Here is an 18,858-nt window from a genome sequence, read left to right on the forward strand (position 1 = left end):
AGGATGTTATTGGGCTGGCTGGGTGGACACTGTGAGACCCCCCGTTACTAGATGAGGAACTGACTGCCACAGTGATTCCACACATCACGTGGCCTCCCAGACAGAGATAATGCTGGCCACTAGGCTGACCTCTGCCACGTGGGAATAATGAAAGCAGCTAAGATGTTGGATGTTTGCCAGGTGGTGGCCACCACACCTTGCCCCGCAGCCTCCTCAGATGAGCCTGTGAGGTAGGTACTGTTGTTATCTCCACCTTGCAGATGAGGAAAGAGGTTCTGTGGAGTTCAGTAATTTACCCAAAAGCAAGTGTCAGAGCAGGGATTCAAATCCAGGCCTCTGACATTAAAGCCGATACTCTTAATACCCCTGTATGTTTCTCCTAGCATTCCCATTTCCCTGGATCTGCCATGGAAATGGCAAATCCCCGGCCTATACTACTGTACCACTGTCTGTCTCCTTCAAAGCCAGCCTTGGTCACCAATTCCTTGGCTGCCATCTTGGCCCTCACCTCCCCTAACAGGGCTGGTATTTTGCACACCTCCTGCCCTTCATGGTAGGCATCTTTGATGCCTGTTCAGCTGGCACTTGCCTTCCCCTGACAACAGCATGTGTGGTCAGCCAGGGTCAGGGTGTCAGGGCAAGGCACATGACAATGGCTCTTCCTGGACACCATGGTTTGTTCAAGGATAAGCCTGTTACTCAAGGCTGAACCCCAAAGAATCCGTCTCAGGTTCTGCAGTCATGTAGTGACTCCTGCTTCCCCAGGAATCTCTAAGCTGCTGGCAGCTTAAAGCTACAGGCAACCACTCTGCAACCAGGAGAAAAGTCTGCCTGAGAAGGACCAAAAGTCACTTCTGTTTTTTTTTTTTTTTTTTGAGACGGAGTTTCGCTCTTGTTGCCCAGGCTGGAGTGCAATGGCGCGATCTCCACTCACCGCAACCTCCGCCTCCTGGGTTCAGGCAATTCTCCTGCCTCAGCCTCCTGAGTAGCTGGGATTACAGGCACGCGCCACCATGCCCAGCTGATTTTTTGTATTTTTAGTAGAGACGGGGTTTCACCATGTTGACCAGGATGGTCTCGATCTCTTGACCTCGTGATCCACTCGCCTCAGCCTCCCACAGTGCTGGGATTACAGGCTTGAGCCACCGCGCCCGGTCCAAAAGTCACTTCTATTCCAACTTTTCGCTTCCATGAACAACAGAAAGAATTCCGACTGACACTCATCTGCTATGTAAACTCCTCAAAGCAAAGACAAAGTGGCATTCACCAACTGCTTAGGTCAGGCTTACAAATAGTGGGTCTATAATAAACATTTATATGAATGTTTCCCAACACCTCTCTGAACCAGGGCCAAGTTCGAACCGTTCTGCCTCTATTTATTTTTGAGAAAGAGTTTTGCTCTGTCGCCCAGGCTAGAATGCAGTGGTTGCAATCCCAGCTCCCTGTAGCCTCTGCCTCCCAGGTTCAAGCAGTTCTCATGCCTCAGCCTCCTAAGTAGCTGAGATTACAGGCATATGCCACCACGCCCAGGTAACTTTTTGTATTTTTAGTAGACATGGGGGTTTCACAATTTGGCCAGGTTGGTCTCAAACTCCTGGCCTCAAGTGATCTGCCTGCCTTGGCCTCCCAAAGTGCTGGGATTACAGGCGTGAGCCACTACACTTGGCCCCTTCTTCCTCTTTAAATGTCTAATATTGGTAGTACGTCCAAGGCTCTTTGTAAAGATCTTGTGTGTTTTTAAAATCTTAACAGATTGATCTTTCTCTTCAGAGATTAATTTGCCTGCTTTATTTTTGTATGCTACCTTCATTTGATATCCTAAAAACTGCACAGAACTTGAAATGGTTCTATTTGTATAATGGTTTTTTAAAAAAAAATTGGGTAAAAACAGTGAACAGGACATTTACCATCTTTACCATTTTTAAGCATACAGTTTGGCAGTATTAAGCATACTCACATTGCCGTGCAACAAAGCTCCACAAGTTTTTCACCTTGCCAAACTGAAACTCTATGCCCATGAAATGACACCTCCCTTAGTCTCCCTCTCTGCAGCTCCTGGCAACCACCACTCTTTCTGTTTCTATGAATTTGACGACTTTAGACACAGCATATAAGTGAAATCATACAGTATTTTGTCTTTTTGTGCCTGGCTTGTTTCACTTAGCACAATGTTATCAGGTTCATCCATGTGGTAGCATGAGTCAGAATTTCCTTCCTTTTTAAGGTTTCATAATATTCCACGGTATGTATATAAACCATATTTTGTTTACCTATTCATCTGTTGGTGGACATTTGGGTTGTTTACACACCTCTTGGCTATTGTAAATAATGTCGCTTAGGTGAACAAATATCTCTTGGAGATCCTGTTTTCAATTCTTTTGGATATATACCCATAAGTGGAATCGCTGGATCAGATGGTGGTTTTAGGTTTAATTTTTTGAGGAACTGCCATATTGTTTTCCATATTGGCTGCATCATTTAAAATTCCCACCAACACTATGCAAGAGTTCCAGTTTCTCCACATGCTTGCCAGTGTTTATGTTCTGGATTTTTGATGGTAGCCATCCTAATGGGCAAGAAGTGTATAATAACTCTTACACCAGAAACTATTTCCTCACTGAAGCTTTCTATTATTATTATTATTATATTAGAATGTTAAAAACCCTCATAACTTAGTTTGCAGATATCCTAGGATATAATTTAGAAATATTTCAAAACTGACAAAGTTTTGACATCTAAATTGTGCATTCATATGCAACCTGTTCTTTTTGCAGATCCCCTGACAGGTAAATGCTGCTTCCCCAAGCGAGCAATGAAAAACCAGGCTGCCTAGTAGAACAGAAGGCCTGGGACTTTGTTTTTTTTGAGTCAGAGTCTTGCTCTATCACCCAGGCTGGAATGCAGTGGTGTGATCTCAGCTCACTGCAACCTCCACCTCCCAGGTTCAAGCGATTCTCTCGCCTCAGCCTCCCGAGTAGCTGGGATTACAGGAGTGCACTACCACATCCAGCTAATTTTTTTTTGGTAGAGACAGGGTTTCACCATGTTGGCCAGGCTGGTCTCGAACTCCTGACCTCAAGTGATCTGCCTGTCTTGGCCTCCCAAAATGCTGGTATTACAGGTGTGAGCCGCTGTACCCAACCAAGGCCTGGGACTTACTGCAGAGGAAGGGAGGGATGTGAGCAGCACAGGGCTTGAGGTAGAGTGGGGTCCTAGTGCAAGTCTTCAAGCTGCCAGAGGCTGCTGCCCTGCACTATCTCCAGGGCAAAGGCCCTGAAGCAGACACATGGGCTCCGGTTCTTGCTCTGACACCAACTAGCTACTCAGTTAACTTGTCTAAACTTCTGCAGAAAGGAGAGCCATTGAAAGACTGAGTGCTTATGTCCCGGGCATGCTGGCAAGTTCAGATAAAAGAATGAACGGAAACTGCCTGGCACTTAGAACCATCAGCACGAGTTTGCTGCTATTACTGACCGCACTACCACTTTTGGTCCTTGTCCTGGGCCTGGCTTTCCACATCTAAGCTATGGATTTCATCAGGTTTGTTCCACAAATCTTGGGAATCTTCTTGTACCCAGCTCTGGATCAGGACTGGTGCCCTGCTCTGCTCCCTTCATCTGCCATGGCTTGGCTCAACTCACCTCTTACTTCTCGTCAGCACCTCGCACTCCACAATCTCACCAAACACTTCAAAGCGCCTCTTCAGCTCTCGGGAGCTCATGTCACTGGAGAGATTTCGAATGTACACCACACGGCCTTCACCCTGCCCGAGAAGGAGGACAGAGAGAGACCCACTTATTGCCTGGCTTCCTGGGGTCCCCTTGGGGGTGGGCTCCCACGGAATCCTTGTCCTAGTCCATGATGCCTGGCTGAGTGAGCAATACCAGCTGGAGTCAGAGAGAGGACAAGGCCAATCTCTACCCCAGAGCACCTGCCCTTATTGGGGGAGGGTGTTAGAAGGGAAGAGGCCCCCAAGGAAGCCACTGCTTACATGAAGGTAATAAGCAGAGACTGGGGCTGGGAAGGGGGAGTGAGTATCACCATTGATACACCTGCATACTCAGTGGCTTTTGGACTTACCTTTCAAGTCTGAGCAGGGGAGGTGCTGGGGTGAGGCAAGCACAGGAGGCAAGTTGTTCGTGGGTGTCAGAGTGAGCTGGAAGGAAGGGTCATGAGGCGAGGGCACCAGGGCTATTGGAGCCACCATTATCTCTGGTTTTGCCTGAGCAATGTGGCTGAAGTCACAGTATAGACACTGAGACCAAGGCATCACCTTCAGGAGAGCTCCGTGCTATGCCGGTGGGCGTCTAGAACAGCCCAGCAGAGGGAGGAGGTGGGAGACTTTTGGAACTCTCCTTCCCCTCCTCTCAGATCTGGGATTTGATCTGGTTGAAGCCACTGCTATTGGAACACTCACTTCGGCCTGTGAGAGAAACCACAGCCTTGTTCCTGAAAGCCTGTGCTCCCATAAGAAAAATGCACCGTTTCTTGTCTTAGACAGGCTTGCTTTGGAAACAGGCTACAGCCAGTGATTCTCCAGCCATCCCACCCACGTACTACACATGGCAAGGAAGAAAACCCAGGCGGCGGGTCCACAAGCAGGACTCCGTCGTCAACAGTCGGGGAACTGTACATCCCACAACATACGATGTCCAAGCTCAGCTCAGCAGAGAAATCCCCCCCTCCCACCCTCCTTTCAACTTCTTGAATTCATAAAGCTCTTTCCTGCCACTGCTCCAAATACTTGTTCCCCTGAGTCTTTGCTTGGTTGCTCCTTTTCATCAATCAGTGCCCAGCTCCCTGAAGGTGCCCTTCCCTGGCCACCCCATAAACACATCCTCCTCAACAGTCCTGCTTACTTCAGATTGTTACTAATTGCACATTACTGATTTCACAGTGCTTATCCCAATCTGTAATTACATTGTTTATTCTTTTGTTTAACGAGTCTATTATCTCTCTCTTCCTTCTGCTTAGCCAGGAGGGAGCCTCATCTTTTTTGTTCATTGCTGTCCTCCAATGCCCAGAACCGTTCTAGGCCTGTAATTGCTGAATGACCAGATACAGACTCCAAGAAGATTCTCCATGCACAGCCCAGGGCTTTAAGTACCTGCGTCCAGACAGCTGTGCACCTCTAGGGTATGCACACCTCCTGCGTACCCCTCCTCCCTGAAGTACCACATCACACGGGAGAGATCCAATGCGAGTCTGTTGTCTTTTATCCTGTTTTCCTCCTTCCTTTCTAGTGACATGGCATAGCTGGCTTGCTTTGGCTCCCCACTCCAGACACCTGATGTGTTTTCTCTGTGGGGAGCTTTGTGGTAGGGTCAGCAGGTAAACCCAACAGGTCAGGGCCTGTGGACTAACTCTGGGAGGGGAGAGGGGAGGAAGGGACAGGCTCTCTTGGTCCCTTGGCCCTGATCAAGTTGGGGGAACCCCTGGGAAGCACAGGCCCAACTCCCTTATGTACAGATGAGGAAAGTGAGGCTCGGGGAAGCTGGGGACCTGCCATGGTTACACAGAAGGTGGCGGCAGGACTGGCTTGTGACCTGGTCAGCCTGGCTCTGCTCCCCACTGCCACAGCCTGCCTACCTGGCTCTCTCTAGGCCCTGACACTGAGCCCTCAATCACCACCAACAGCACACTCACGGCCAGCCTCTTGGCTGAACTTTGCATGGTGCTACCTTTGATGCCCTTTGGCGACGCTTGTGCTCTTCAAATGAGAGAAATATTGTCATCTGCTGCCATAGTCCCTTCTTCCCCAGGCAGAGGCCGAAGACTGAGGGGCTCACCAGCTAGCCTCAAAAGGCTTTGGTCCATGAGGCCCCTGCACTTCCTGCTAGTCCCCATTCATTCTGGGCTCTGGGCCCCCAGATCACTTACAATGGCCTTTTCCCGCCGCTTCCTGGCGTGCCGGGTGCTTGGCGTTCTGTCCGAACACGGCCCTCTGCTCTCACATCTGTCAGTGAACAAGCAAAGCAGAAGCACTCACTCTCAGGAGAGACCATGGGGTTGGGGGCGGATCTGCTCCAGGAGGCAAGGGATGCTTCCTTAGGACTCATTCATGGGGCACACGAGCTGCAACTGCCTCCTGCAGAAACCCAGCCTCCCCTTCCTCAACAATGGTCCAGGGCTGTGTGGACACACACCTACCGCCAGCTTCTGGCCTGGATCGCTGGGAACCACTGTGTTGCTCATTATAACCCCACCCTCTGAGCCTGGCCTCTCTATGCCATTAGGGCAGAAAAATCCTTTTGTTGGCTGGGTGCAGTGGCTCACACCTGTAATCCCAGCACTTTGGGAGCCCAAGGCGGGCGGATCACGAGGTCAGAAGTTCGAGACCAGCCTGACCAACAGGATGAAACCCCATCTCTGCTAGGGATACAGAATTAGCAGGGCGTGGTGCCACACGCCTGTAATCCGAGCTACCTGGAAGGCTGAGGCAGGAAAATTGCTAGGAGGTGAAGGTTGCAGTGAGCTGAAATTGCACCACTGTACTCTAGCCTGGGTGAAAACATGAGACTCCATCTCAAAAAAAAAAAAAAAAAAAAGCTCCTTTTGTTTTATTATCTTATTTGTTCTGATTTTTTAAAAAACTCAATGAGGTTTTATGTTTCTCCATTTTCCAGGTGAAAAATCTGAGACTCAAGTTTGAGATGGGATTTGCTTAAAGCCAGAAAGCAGAGAAGTCAGAAACACGTCCTTCTGGTTCCAGAACCACTGCTCTCTACGGGTTCCTGCCTTAGCCAAGCAGCAGCCCCTGCCCATCGCAGCTCCATGCTTCCGGGCTGGCTATCAGGCTCATTAGTCCCATGGCCGAGCAGGCTCCCAGGTGCCGCCCGCCTGCAGCCTTTCTTGCCTGCCTGCACGCTGCCCTCACTCCTCCAGTCTGAGTCACTGAGATATACAGCACAGAGGACAAGAACACAGGCTTGTGACTCAGACGGCTTGAGTCTGAATCTTGGCCCCACCGCCTCCCTGTTGGGTGACCCTGAAGCAGTTACAGAAGCCCTTTCAGCTTCAGTTCTTCGTCTATGAAATAGGGATAACCAATCGTGTCTATCCCTCAGCCATTTGTGAGGATTAAATTTAAATATGCATGTCAATGCTTAGCCCAAGAACTGCTCTGTAAATATTTGCTCTGTTTTTCTATGTAACTTCTTGGAGCCTCAGCTTCCTCATCTATAAAATAGGGATAAGCAGCAGATACACCCTCCAGGTGCACCTGTGAAGCTCAACCAGGATAATGGAAAGGGAAATGACCTGCAACTTTAAAGGGTGACCTAATTAGAGTATGATCATCCCTTTTGCAACAGAATTGGTAGACTTTCCCCACCTGAAGAGCCGAGAGTGCCTGGAAGGTATAGCGGTGTTCAGCCTTTGTGTCGTTAACCCAGCTTAAAGTGCTTTCTGTTGCTGGGTGTTCGGTACAGGTCTGGAGGAGGCTGATTAGCAGCTCACCAGGTTTACCAGATACTGAGCTCAGCCAGGTAGCTGGGCAGGAGCCAGTTACCCAATTAAGTTTCTGAGTGGGCAGGAAAAGCAGCCCTGAACCTGGCCCAAAAGCGAGAAGAGAAGTAGGGGGGGTTTCTAGAGACGTTCTCAACTCTTCCCAGGCAATTCTATGAATGCAAGCCCAACCCAAACACCTCTGAGCTGGGCAGGAGAGAAGGGAGGGCAGGGAAGCTCTGGCTTTGGGGGATGTGTTTCAACATGAAGAGAACCTGGGAAACTGCCTAAATGGAGATTGAGTGCTTCAGCTCACAGCAAAGCAAGGCTGAAGCCGAACCTTTGACACTGGACCACTGTAGGGCAGAAGCTCCCCCTGGGGAAAGAAGGGAGCCAGAAAGAGAGGCTTGGCAAGGTCGGCAGAACACAACTGTGACTGACGGATCCCGGCTTCCACAGTAAGTAAGGGCTTGTTGGAGAAAGTTCTGCGGACCTCACTTTAAGGAACAAAAAATTGAGGGCTTCTTAACATTAGTTTGTGGGGAGCCCAAAAACCCCCTAAAATTGAATGCCCAGTTAGATGTGTATGCACATTTTAATGGGAAGATGAGCCTTTGCTTTAATCATGTTTTCAAACAGTTAAGAACCCTTGTTGTAGATGTACAAATATAAAGCTGAATTCTTTCTTAATTTTGATTTAACAAAAAAAATGTTTTTGCTAGTCCCTTTAGAAGGGAAGAAGAGGTATCTTGACAAGACCTGAATTCTACTCTCAGCGTACGATTCTCTAGCAACGTTACCATCATCACCTAGGAACTTGTTAGAAATGCCAATCCCAGCCCCCGCCCCACCGCAGACCTACAGATCAGACACCTGGGGGTGGGCCAGCCAGTGGAGGCCCAACAAATCCACAGCGGATTTGGCAGCTGGGTTCTAGCCCAAGAGTGGCTTCTAGTGGCCACTCGTCTTCACCTCAACCCAGGGCCGGGGATGACACTGACCCACCTCAAGCCTTCCCCAGGGAGAATCAGGACCCACTGTGATCAGACAGAAGCAACCAGTACTCCTGAATCTGCCAAACCTCCATTCCTTCTTCCCAGCTCCCCAGCTGACTTTCGGACTGGCTCCTTCTCCAGTCTCGTTCAGCAAGCGAGGATGATACGAGCAAGTGGGCTCCTGACTCATCAGCCCTACACTGAAGTCACAGTCCTTCGAAGGGCAGCCGACGGCTGAAAGCCACAGCAAAACTCAGCAGGCCCCGGAAACCTTATCAACGCTTTATATCCAGGTATTTTTCAGAGCACAGATTAGAATTATACTAATCTTTCTTTTAGATGTAAATATCCCTAGAATTCAAACTGTTGGGGCATGTATATGTTTGCACAAAAACTTTTCCATTTTACAAATATAAAAGCAGAAAACAGAGATGGATAAGGGACAAGTTCCTTCAGACATAAGCCCACAAATAGCCAGGAAGTGGGTTTTCTTTCTTTCTGGAGGCCGGGAGATTTGGTACATTCCCGATTTCACAGACCAGGCTTTGCCTGCCCCCAGGATTCACTCCCAACTGCCCCAGAAGACCACCTTCAAGGCCCTTGACCAGGACACGGGCTGCACAGGGAGATGCAGTCTCAGTTTGAGAGCAAGTTTCCTGGGGGTCTCCCTCCTGGGGCTCCTCCCTCCCCTGGCTCCAGGGAACTGGGGTCCTCCACTGCCCACTGCCTCTCCTGTGGCCCCTGTTCATACCTGAAGTTCTTTCGAGTGGCTGGTGACCAGGAGTGGCAGGATGAGGAGCCAGAGCTTGAGCGGCTGCGGGAACAGAGCTGCCAGCTGGCCTTGCTTGGTGGGCTCTGGTAGGGGCAGTGGTCAGAGCAAGTCGGGCTGACTCCTGAGTCCTCTTCTTCATTGTCCTCCTCCTCCTCCCTATCTTCATCTTCCTCCTCTGGGAGGAAGCTGCTCTCACCACTGCTACTGCTGCTGTCTTCAAAGACAGTGTCATACTCAGGGCTCTTGCAGGAGGCCAGGTCTCCCTCCTCCAGGGCGGTCTCCAACAGCCCAAAGTGTTTGGTGAGGCTGGCGCGGATCTCGTGGTCTCTGAGCAGCATGCTGTCCTTGGATGGGGTGCCAGCATCACAGCTTCTGTCTTCCTCCCTGCCAGGGGCCTGTGCCTCAGCCTGAGGGGTATCCTGCTGGGGCCAGTCCTCAAGGTGAACCCCAGATGGCTCCCAGGACCTCAGCACCTTCCTCTGCAGGATGCCCTCTGGTCGGAGCACCTGGCAGTAGTCATGGTCTCCAAAGGAACAGGAGAAGGGACGCTTCTGGCCAGCCTGCGAGGCTGGCTGGGCTGGGGCGTGCCGAAGGTGGGACAGGAGCTCACTCCGCTCCGGGTGCTTCTTTGGCAGCTTGTGGGCAGCCCCTGGGGTGGCCTTGAGTGAGAGGGCCTCAGGGGAGAGGAGGTTGAGAGCTATTTCTTTGCCCAGGCTGTGCTTGATGTCCGGCTTGAAGGGGTCCTCGTCTGTGGGCTTGTATGGTGGTGTGGTGGGTGGGGTGAGCCCTGGCCGAGCAAGAGGAGAAAGGTAGATGAAAACAGATCACTTCTCTGAGGGACACTAAAACCCTAAGTTTAGGGCCAAGCATGGTGGCTCACACCTATAATCCCAGCATTTTGGGAGGCCGAAGTGACTAAATCACTTGAGGTCAGGAGCTCAACATGAGCCTGCCCAATATGGCAAACTCCTGTCTCTACTAAAAATTCCAAAAAATTAGTCAGGGGTGTTTGGTTCATGCCTATAATCCCAGCTAGTTGGGAGGCTGAGACATGAGAATTGCTTGAACCCAGGAGGAGGAGGTTGCAGTGAGCCAAGATCGTGCCACTGCACTCTAGCCTGGGCAACATAGCGAGACTATGTCTCAAAAAAAAATACCCTAGTTTGGGATGGCAAAAAAATGGCCATGTGCCCTTATTCCCCCACACCAGTGGATGGCAGGCATCACTGACTGATCATTACACTGCTGGCTGAGCCTGGAGGTGGCCTGGGAAGCCTTGGATTCTTTGGAGTTAGCATGTGATGAAATCCATTTGCCATTCCTTCTGTGACCTACTAGTGGCAGCTGGAGCCTCCAAGTCATCCAAGATATCTCTTCCTGATCTACATCCAACCATTCAACAAACCCTCCCATCTAAGGCTCTCATATGAGAAACGTCCGTCTGGCATTTCCCATGACGGACAGGGGGCAGGCACCGCAGATACAACTGCCCACCTGGGCTGGGCGCAGCGGCTCACGCCTGTAATCCTGGTTCATCCCCAGTAAGTCTCCTTTATAGTACCTACTGTAATTTGTAATGATCTTCCTTTTCTGTTTGCTGTTTGACTGCCTGTAACATAAGCCCTGCAAAGGCAGACCTTTTGTGCATTGTTCATTACGTGGCACCTTGCCATGAATGACAAAAAGCTCAGAGATGCACGGTGTTTTCCTGAAGGCACCTGCCGGTGGAAGCCCCCTGGCTCACCTGCTGTGCCACAGAGCTCCACCGTCAAGGTCTGCTCAAAGCTCTTCTTGCCAAAAGTAGGGTCACTGGTGGAGGCAGGGAGGACAGAAAGGAAAGCAGCAAGTCAGCAGCAGGCATCCACCTCCCTGCGCGCAACAGGGTCACAGAGAGTGCCGTGACCGGCCCTGGTTCCGCTGCCCATGGAAATGGAGCCTGAGGTGCATTTACTGGCGGAACCCCCATCCCGGCTGTGAGAGGAATTCAAGCTGCACAGCTCTTTTAGGAGACAAGGGCAAGGCTCACTGAAGGGTGAACAGAGGACAAGTGTTGTCAGCCTCCTTATTTTACAGAGGGAGACACTAAGGCCCAGGAGGAGGAAGGGACTTGCTGAAAGCCACAGGGCCCTGTCAGAAAAGAATTCTTTTCAGGGTCCCCAAGAGGACACGTTGTGAAATGGCCCGAGTCCTTTCCTCTGGCCTGTAAAAGTCAGTTTCTAAAAACCAACTCCCTTCTAAAGGAGCCCAGCGCCTGAGGGTCCCAGATGACAATCAGGGCAGGGGGTGTGGGGCCAGGGCCAGGCATGGGGGCTGATGAACCCCCCCATCACCCCCAACACACACACCCAACAGGACAAAACCTCACGGAATAATACACCAATAGTTTCTAAAAATCTACCTTTGTGACAAGGCCAGCATGAGGCACCTGGGAGAGTCTGAAAAGAAGACAAAGAGAAATAAGATTCCCCAACATGGCATCACCAGCAGATGCTTCCCCTCAGGAGGAGACCCCAGGCCTCCACTGGTGCCAAGCACAGCTGCCCTTTGGGCAGGTGACCAAACGCCTCTGCACTTTCAGGGAAGGGCAGAACAATGCAAATCCACCTTCCATCCCAGGTCTCAGCTGGGGGATCTACTTGATTTTGCAGAAAGTACAAACGGGTGCAAGGGTGACCCCTTCTGGTACATGTAGCACAGTGAGGAAGAACTCTGACTCCCGGTCCACTGCTGTGGGCTCCAGACAGACCGCTCTGCATAGGGCTCATCACTAAGTAGCTCTGGCCTGAGTTTCTGCATCAAAACATGGAGACAATGACAGTACCTACCAGAGAGGCTTCTTGTGAGGACTCAATAGGGACAATCTGTGTTAATCTGAGACCAATGCCAGCATGGTAAGTATGCAATGGATAACTGTTACTGTTATCATTACTGCCATTAGCAGTGTTTAAGACTCTAGCTGCATTGTGGAGCTGAATTTATAGACTCATGCTTCTGTCACGTTATCCCCAGTGAGTCTTCTTTACGGTACCTATTGCAATTTGTAATTATCTTCCTTTTCTGTTTACTTTGGACTGCCTGCTTACTTTCTGTTTACTTTTCTGTTTACTTTGGACTGCCTGCTTAATTCGTTAAGTGGCACCTGGCCCATGCATGATGGAAAACTCAGAGATGCATGGGTGTTCTTCTGAAGATCTGCTCCAACTAGCCCAAAGAAAAGTTGAAAGCCAGAGAGGGGAAGGGACTTGTCCAACCCCACAGAACACTTTGTTGGGGGATGAGGACTTGAACACAGGGCTCCTGGCTCCCAGTGCAGAAGGGGCATGCTGCACCCCATCCCTGCCCCCTCCTTGCAGACCACCAACTCTGACTACCTCTGGGAGGGAGCGGCGGGCAGCTGGGGTCCTCATCCGTGTCCCCACACCCACTCTCACAGGGGCTCTCCAGGGCAGGGATCTGGGGTCCCCGTAGGAGCTGCTGGTCTTGGCCACTGTCCTCATCCGTGGGGCTGCCCAGCTCCCGCTCTATGTCATAAGCCTTGGGAGCCAGGCACAGCGAGGGCAGAGCACCTTGGGGCTCCGTGGGGGCCAGTGGCTCATCAGCAAATGTCAGCCAGGGGCCCAGCTCAGGGTTCAGTCTCCGAGAACGCCGCACGGGGCACACGGAGCTCTCTGGCTTCCTCCCCAGCTTCGTCCATGGCAGACCTCGGCCTGGCCTTTTCCTGCCCCACTCCTCCTCCTCCTCCTCTTTTTCTTCTTCCTCTTCCTCCTCCTCTTCTTCCTCGTCTTCCTCCTCCTCCTGCTGCAGCCTGCCAGGCCGGCGGACCTCCCCTTTCACCTCCAGCCGCAGTGGGCGCAGGCTTGGTCTGGGCCCAGTGCTCTTGGGTGAAGCTGTGATCCTCACTTCCTCCACCGAGGATGGGTGACCAGGGGAGGCCTGGTTGTCTTTGGGGGGCCTGGGCCTTGACCGAGGTGTGAGGGAGGCATAGACAGGCGTGGCCAGGCGGTAGGGTTTGCTGACATCACAGAGCACGTCTTGAGCCAGAAGTTCCCTCAAAATGGAGAACTCAGCCCAGGAGGCTTTGGAGGGGTGCCGGGGCCGGGATCTGACCTGCTGGGAGGGACTGCTGCAGGGCTTGGGGGCTGGCTCAGGGGCCTGTGGGGGCAGCTTCCTTTGGGGGAGGCAGTAGGTGTGCATGTAGCGAATGAGTTGCACCATCGCCTGCATGTCTTCCTGGGAAAACTGGGTACCGGGGTCTGCCCCGCCCAGCGCTAGGGAGTCCTGGGGAGAGGCTGGAGCTGGCTGGGGGCTCGGGCAGTCCTCACCCGGCTCCTCATCCTCCTTGGCAGGGAGCCGGGGACTCTGGAGGCGTGGTGGCTGCAGACCTCTATCCTGCAGGCAGGACCACGCCGAGGTGAGGTGCTTATGCAGTTCTGTACAACTCCGGCTCTGAGACTGCGTCATGGGAGCCTTCTTGTCTTGGGTGCTGTCCGCCTAGAGAGGGAGAGAGGCCAGAGTGAGGAAGGAGGCCCAAAGACTCCTGTGTGCCTCATCCGCATGGCCACTGGCTGGCCCAGTGTGTCTCACCTGGATCTTGGGAACAGCCAACTTTCCTTCATTCTGTCCCTAGCCTCCCACACAGAGCTGGGCACCTGGCCACGCTCAGTGGATAAGGAATGATCAGCCCCCTAACAGCTCTCTCAGTCATGGAATTTCACCCCTGCGGACCCTTCCAGATTCACTGACAAAGCCCCACTCTGACCATTCCACCCCACTGCTCCATACCCTTCAACCAAAAGCCAGGCAGTAGATTCATGGTAGCCTGGGGCTGCAGGAAGGACTCGCTACAAATGAGCACTGGGGAATTCTTCTGGGATGATGGGGTTTTTTTGTTTTTGTTTTTTTTGAGACAGAATCTCACTCTGTTGCCTAGGCTGGAGTGCAATGGCGCGATGTTGGCTCACTGCAACCTCCACTTCCTAGGTTCAAGTGATTCTCCTGCCTCAGCCTCCCGAGTAGCTAGGATTACAGGCATGCGCCACCACACCCAGGTAATTGTCTGCATTTTTTAGGAGAGACAGGGTTTCACCATGTTGGCCAGGCCAGTCTGGAACTCCTGAGCTCAAGTGATCCGCTCGCCTCAGCCTCCCAAAGTGCTGGGATTACAGGCATAAGCTACCGCGCCTGGCCTGAATGATGGATATGTTCTAAAACTGGATAATGGTCATAACTGCATGGCTGTTAAATTTACTAAAAATCATAGAATTGTATTTTACAATAGGTGGCTTTTATGTATGTAAATTGCACCTCAATGAAGTTTAAAAAAAACAAAAAGTCAGTAGCTCCTAGTGCCCATAGGATAAAGGGGAGGCTCCCTGGCTGGGTATATGAGGTCCTCTGCACTCACACCAGCCAATCTCTCTCCAGTCTTATTCGCCCCACTTGTCCACACCGGGGTTTTCCTGCCAGTGGGACTCATCATTTTGCTGGGACTTTCCAGCAATGGCTGTAGGATGTGTCTCACCTCTCTGGGGAGCTTCCTAGGCTCCCAGAGGGCAAAGGGCTGTCTCACAATGGGGCTTGGCTGCTGCCCCCTCAACAGAGTGAGGCACCAGAGGGTGGACCTTTGTTTTGGGAGGGTCAGCCAGGACAAATAGGGAGGGAACATAGGGACTCATCCCCCAGAGGAGCCCCGGCAAGGGAGAGGCTCCTACATTGAGCTGCTATCTGAAAGGAAGCTGATTCTGCCTCTGAGGATGTAGGACTGTATGCAGCAGTCCCCAGGAGGAGGGTACAGGACCCAGGAGAGGTAGGGTTGTGTGTAGCCTTTGGGGGAGAGGACCCCTTGGAAACCACCCATTACACCTCTCCTTGTTAGACTTGGAAGATGAGGCTTAAAGAGGAAAAGGGGTGGTGTTCTTTGACCCTGGATGTCCATGACAGAGCTTTAAACTCTCCAATGGCTCCCCGAGGGGGGAAAAAATCCAAACTATTTACTGTGGCCTCTGCAGGCAGGCTGTCTTGTGTGGTCTGTCACACCATTAGAACACAATCCTCCAGAGGCTGGCCACGCTTTCCTCATCCTGGCTCTGACCTGCGTTAACACCGACCGGTGTCTGCAACATTGAAGTGTGAGAAAGTCCTGGGCTCCTTCTAGAGCCCCAAACTGGGCTGGATCTCCAGGAGCAGTGCCCAGGACACCAGCTACAAGGGCTGTGGGATGGGTGGGAAGAGATATTGGTAGTTGACTGAACTTGCTATCCTCCACCAGAGCTGAAGGCTGTGGCCCCAGCAGGCACCTGGGGCAGATTTGGGGGCATGTGAAGAAATACCTTGACACAAGGCCGTTGACTTTTAGATCTGAGGCCTGCCTGGCGCCAGGCGGTCCCTTCCTTCTGGGTGTCAGAGCTTGATGTTGGGTAGGATGTGGCCAGGAGGAGCTTCTGCAGCTGAGGGAAAAGCAGAGAGGACAGGAGCCGGGGCTGAGCCACAGCCAGAGGACATGGACTGCATGGCCAGCCCCTCAGGACTGACCTTGGGCATCACAGGGCCACAGGGAGAACACAGGGTGGGCATTCCATGACCTGGGATGATGGTCCCAGGATACTAGGTGCAGATGGCAGATTGTCTAACAATCCCGAACACACATAAGCATCCCAATAACATACAAATCCTTTTCAGAGTTAATAACCTGAGAGAATAGCTATGACTTTGAAAAACTCAAGCAGGTCTTGGGTAATGTCCGTCCATTTTACTGGTAAAATGTTATTATACAGTTTCATTGGGACATTCTGCACGCACACACACACGCACACACACACACTGGAAGGTTAGGTACCAAAATGATCTCTTGTGTGGGATTCTGGCTGGCTTCCTTTTTGTTCTTTTTGTTTATTCATATTACCTCTAAAAATTGGTTTCTTAAACAAGGTAATACTTGTAAATGGTATTAAAAAAAAAAAAACGCATCACAAATACTAAAGGGCAGACAATTAAAACCAAGTCTCTCTCTTGCTCAAAGTCTCTTTCTCCCTCCTAGAGGCAACTCCACTAACTGCTTTCCGGTGAATCCATCATGGGGTGGACTTTGATTATACAAGAATATATACGTAGCTATTACCTCCAATCCACCCTGTTTCATTTTGTTTTGTTTTGAGACACAGTCTCTGTCACTCAGACTGGAGTTCAGTGGCACGATCTCGGCTCACTGCAACCTCCACCTCCCAGGTTCAAGCAATTCTCCTGCTTCAGCCTCCCGAGTAGCTGGGATTACAGGAGTGTACCACCACACTAGACTAATTTTTGTATTTTTAGTAGAGACGGGGTTTCACCATGTTGTTCAGGCTGGTCTCCAGCGCCTGACCTCAGGTGATCTGCCCGCCTCAGCCTCCCAAAGTGCTGGGATTGCGGGCGTGAGCCACCACACCCGGCGCTACCCTGTTGTTTTTACACAAGTGGAAGACTACACTTAAGCTTGTTTGACTTTTTCTTTTTCCAACTAATTTTTTTCTACACAAATTGTAAAAGCTCTTCTGCTTCTGCACCCTGAGGGCAGGTACACAGTGTATCTGAGCTTAGAGAGCAGGAAGTTGAATACGTCTGGATTTTCCACTGGAGATCCTAGCCAAGCTTGAGAACAAACTGAGAAACATCATGAGATTTTAGTACAGCACGGAGAGTTTCCTTGGGGAACGTGCCACCTGAAGTCACTCCAACAAGGAATGCCAGAGGCCCAGGAGCCAGAGAAAAGGCCACTCCACACTCTTGAGGAGCCACAGGATCCTGGCCACTCCGCCCACCCTCCAAACAAGCACTGACATGCTTCTGACTTTTTCGATAGGAAAGGATCCTAGGACTGGAGGAAAGAGACCTCATTCTAGCCCAGCACTGTGAGAGCCTTGATTCCTCCACTGGTATAATGAGCGGGGGCAGGTAGACCACATGACTGGACTGAAACCTTTTTTTTTTGACTCTAAGAAGATGACAGAAGTTGCTGACCTCAGAAAATCATACAGACACGCAGAGGTCCACGGGTCCTTTTAAGTCCATTGGTGGACTCTCTGGGATCCATGGGCCAACCTGGGGTCCAGATGACTTCTCAGGGCTTTTTTTTTTTTTAGACCGAGCCTTGCTCTGTCACGCAGGCTAGTGTGCAGTGGCACGATCTCGGCTCACTGCAACTTCCGCCTCCAGGGTTCAAGTGATTCTCTTGCCTCATCCTCCTGAGTAGCTGGGATTATAGGTGCCCACCACTGTGCCCAGCTAATTTTTGTATTTTTAGTAGAGATGGGGTTTCACTATCTTGGACAGGCTGGTCTTGAACTCCTGACCTGGTGATCCAACCACCTCAGCCTCCCAAAGTGCTGGGATTACAGGCATGAGCCACTGCGTCCGGCCCTCAGGACCTTGTTTTGTTTTGAGATGGAGTTTCTCTCTTCTTGCCCAGGCTGGAGTGCAATGGCTCAATCTCAGCTCACCGCAACCTCGGCCTCCCGGGTTCAAGTGATGCTCCTGCGTCAGCCACCCATTTTTGTTTTTTTTAAGAGATGGGGTCTTGCTCTGTCACCCAGGCTTGAATACAGTGTCATGATCCTAGCTCACTGCAGCCTCACACTCCTGAGTTTAGGCAATCCTCCTACCACAGCCTCCAGAGTAGCTGGGACTACAGACACGCGCCACCATACCATGCTAATTTTAAAACAATTTTTGTAGAGATGGATCTTGCTATGTTTCCCAGGCTGGTCTCAAATTCTTGGCTTCAAGGGATCCTCCCACTCAGCCTCCCAAAGTGTCGGGAATACAGGTATGAGCCACTGTGCCCGGCCCCTCAGGGCCTTTCTAGGTCTCGTCGGTATGCAGAGAGTCTGTCTCCTGGGTGCCTTGCACAATGCCTGAAACAGAGGCACTCAGTAAGCATGTGGGGAATGAAGGTAACCTAAGGCATGGGAGGGAAACAACCTTTGACCAGCAGGGGTCGCGCTTTGCCTCTTTAAGGTTGGGTCCCTCTCCAAAGGCCCTGTGCAGAAATAGCACTCCAATGCTTGTTACTACTAATGGCTGTACCAGAAGTATTACTTAGTTCACATTTTCTGAGCAACTCTATGTGCCAGGCACTGTTCTAAGTGCTTTATGTGTATCATCTGCTGTATTCCTCTTAATAGCCTTTGACATAGGCACTATGATTAACCCTACTTTATAGATCAGACAGCTGAGTCTTAGAGAGGTTCAGCATGTATGCCTACCAGACATACAAGTACTAAATGGCAAGACTGGGATTCGACCCTAGGCACTTTGATTCTAGTCTGAAAGGAAGCAGGACCCCCTCTCAGGAGGAGCTATAATGTGGGACTGAACATATTCTGTGCCCGGCATGGTGGGTGCTTCACGCTGCTTTGGAGAACTTGATGCAGTGGGAGGGAAGTGAAAGTGTCCTGGACCAGGAGTGAATACCTGAGTTCTAGTCTTTGCTGGCACACTGACTTGCTGTGTGACCAGTGGAGATACCCTACCCACTCTGGGCCACAGTTTTCTCAAAGTTGGGCTTGAGGGTCACCAAGGGCCTTTTTAGCTCAAACTCCCCATGACCTTAGAGCCCTCCCAGCTCCAACAGGCTCTGATTTTCTTTCCTTTTTTTTTTTTTTTTTTTTT

At 51.2% G+C, this 18,858-nt stretch overlaps 1 protein-coding gene across 4 annotated transcripts in view; it reads right to left on the reverse strand.

Moving 5' to 3' along the window:
* PPARGC1B (PPARG coactivator 1 beta) overlaps positions 1-18,858 on the reverse strand; it is a 120,187-nt gene that overhangs the window by 2,007 nt on the left and 99,322 nt on the right. For 2 of the 4 annotated variants that reach the window (XM_017531325.2, XM_037739549.1), the window contains 6 exons: positions 12,585-13,704; positions 11,612-11,648; positions 10,958-11,022; positions 9,193-10,000; positions 5,881-5,956; positions 3,642-3,763 (listed from right to left, as the gene is read on the reverse strand). In XM_017531325.2, coding sequence (XP_017386814.1) covers positions 3,642-3,763; positions 5,881-5,956; positions 9,193-10,000; positions 10,958-11,022; positions 11,612-11,648; positions 12,585-13,704 — 2,228 coding nt within the window. Of the gene's footprint in view, positions 1-3,641; positions 3,764-5,880; positions 5,957-9,192; positions 10,001-10,957; positions 11,023-11,611; positions 11,649-12,584; positions 13,705-15,542; positions 15,660-18,858 lie in introns of all 4 variants that reach the window. The other 2 variants (XM_017531324.2, XR_001826130.2) reach the window with 2 other exon arrangements.

This window comes from Cebus imitator, unplaced genomic scaffold (genome assembly GCF_001604975.1).
Source record: "Cebus imitator isolate Cc_AM_T3 unplaced genomic scaffold, Cebus_imitator-1.0 Scaffold71, whole genome shotgun sequence".
Taxonomy (NCBI): domain Eukaryota; kingdom Metazoa; phylum Chordata; class Mammalia; order Primates; family Cebidae; genus Cebus; species Cebus imitator.